Below are 479 nucleotides of genomic sequence, written 5' to 3' on the forward strand. Positions count from 1 at the left end.
ACGTGCGCTTGGTGTTCATGGGAGCCGCAGGTGTGGGGAAAACAGCACTGATTAAACGTTTCCTACAAGACAGCTTTGACCCCAAGCATCGGCGCACGGTGGAGGAGCTCCACAGCAAGGAGTATGAGGTGGCTGGAGTCAAAGTGACCATTAACATCATGGACACGAGCGGCAGCTACTCCTTCCCAGCCATGCGGAAGCTCTCCATCCAGAATGGAGATGCATTTGCCCTGGTCTACTCCGTGGACGACCCCGAATCCCTAGAAGCCGTCAAGAGACTGCGTGAGGAAATCCTGGAGGTCAAGGAGGACAAGTTCACGCCCATCGTGGTGGTGGGCAACAAAAAAGACCGAATGCAAGAACGAAGGGTATCGGCGGACGACGTTCTGGTGAAGGTGGAACTGGACTGGAACAACTGTTTTCTGGAGGCCTCAGCTAAAGAAAACGAAAACGTGATGGAGGTGTTCAAGGAGCTGCTC

At 54.1% G+C, this 479-nt stretch overlaps 1 protein-coding gene across 1 annotated transcript; it reads left to right on the forward strand.

Moving 5' to 3' along the window:
* Nucleotides 1-8: 8 nt before the first annotated feature.
* Nucleotides 9-476, forward strand: LOC107682152 (GTP-binding protein Rhes-like; the record flags this gene model as incomplete). Its single annotated transcript, XM_016478495.1, has 1 exon — nt 9-476. A coding segment is annotated over one exon (468 nt), but the record flags the coding sequence as incomplete, so codon positions are not given.
* Between the last annotated feature and the right edge of the window lie 3 nt (nt 477-479).

The sequence above is a fragment of the Sinocyclocheilus anshuiensis genome, unplaced genomic scaffold, assembly GCF_001515605.1.
Source record: "Sinocyclocheilus anshuiensis isolate Anshui unplaced genomic scaffold, SAMN03320099.WGS_v1.1 C31728612, whole genome shotgun sequence".
In the NCBI taxonomy this organism is placed as follows: Eukaryota; Metazoa; Chordata; class Actinopteri; order Cypriniformes; family Cyprinidae; genus Sinocyclocheilus; species Sinocyclocheilus anshuiensis.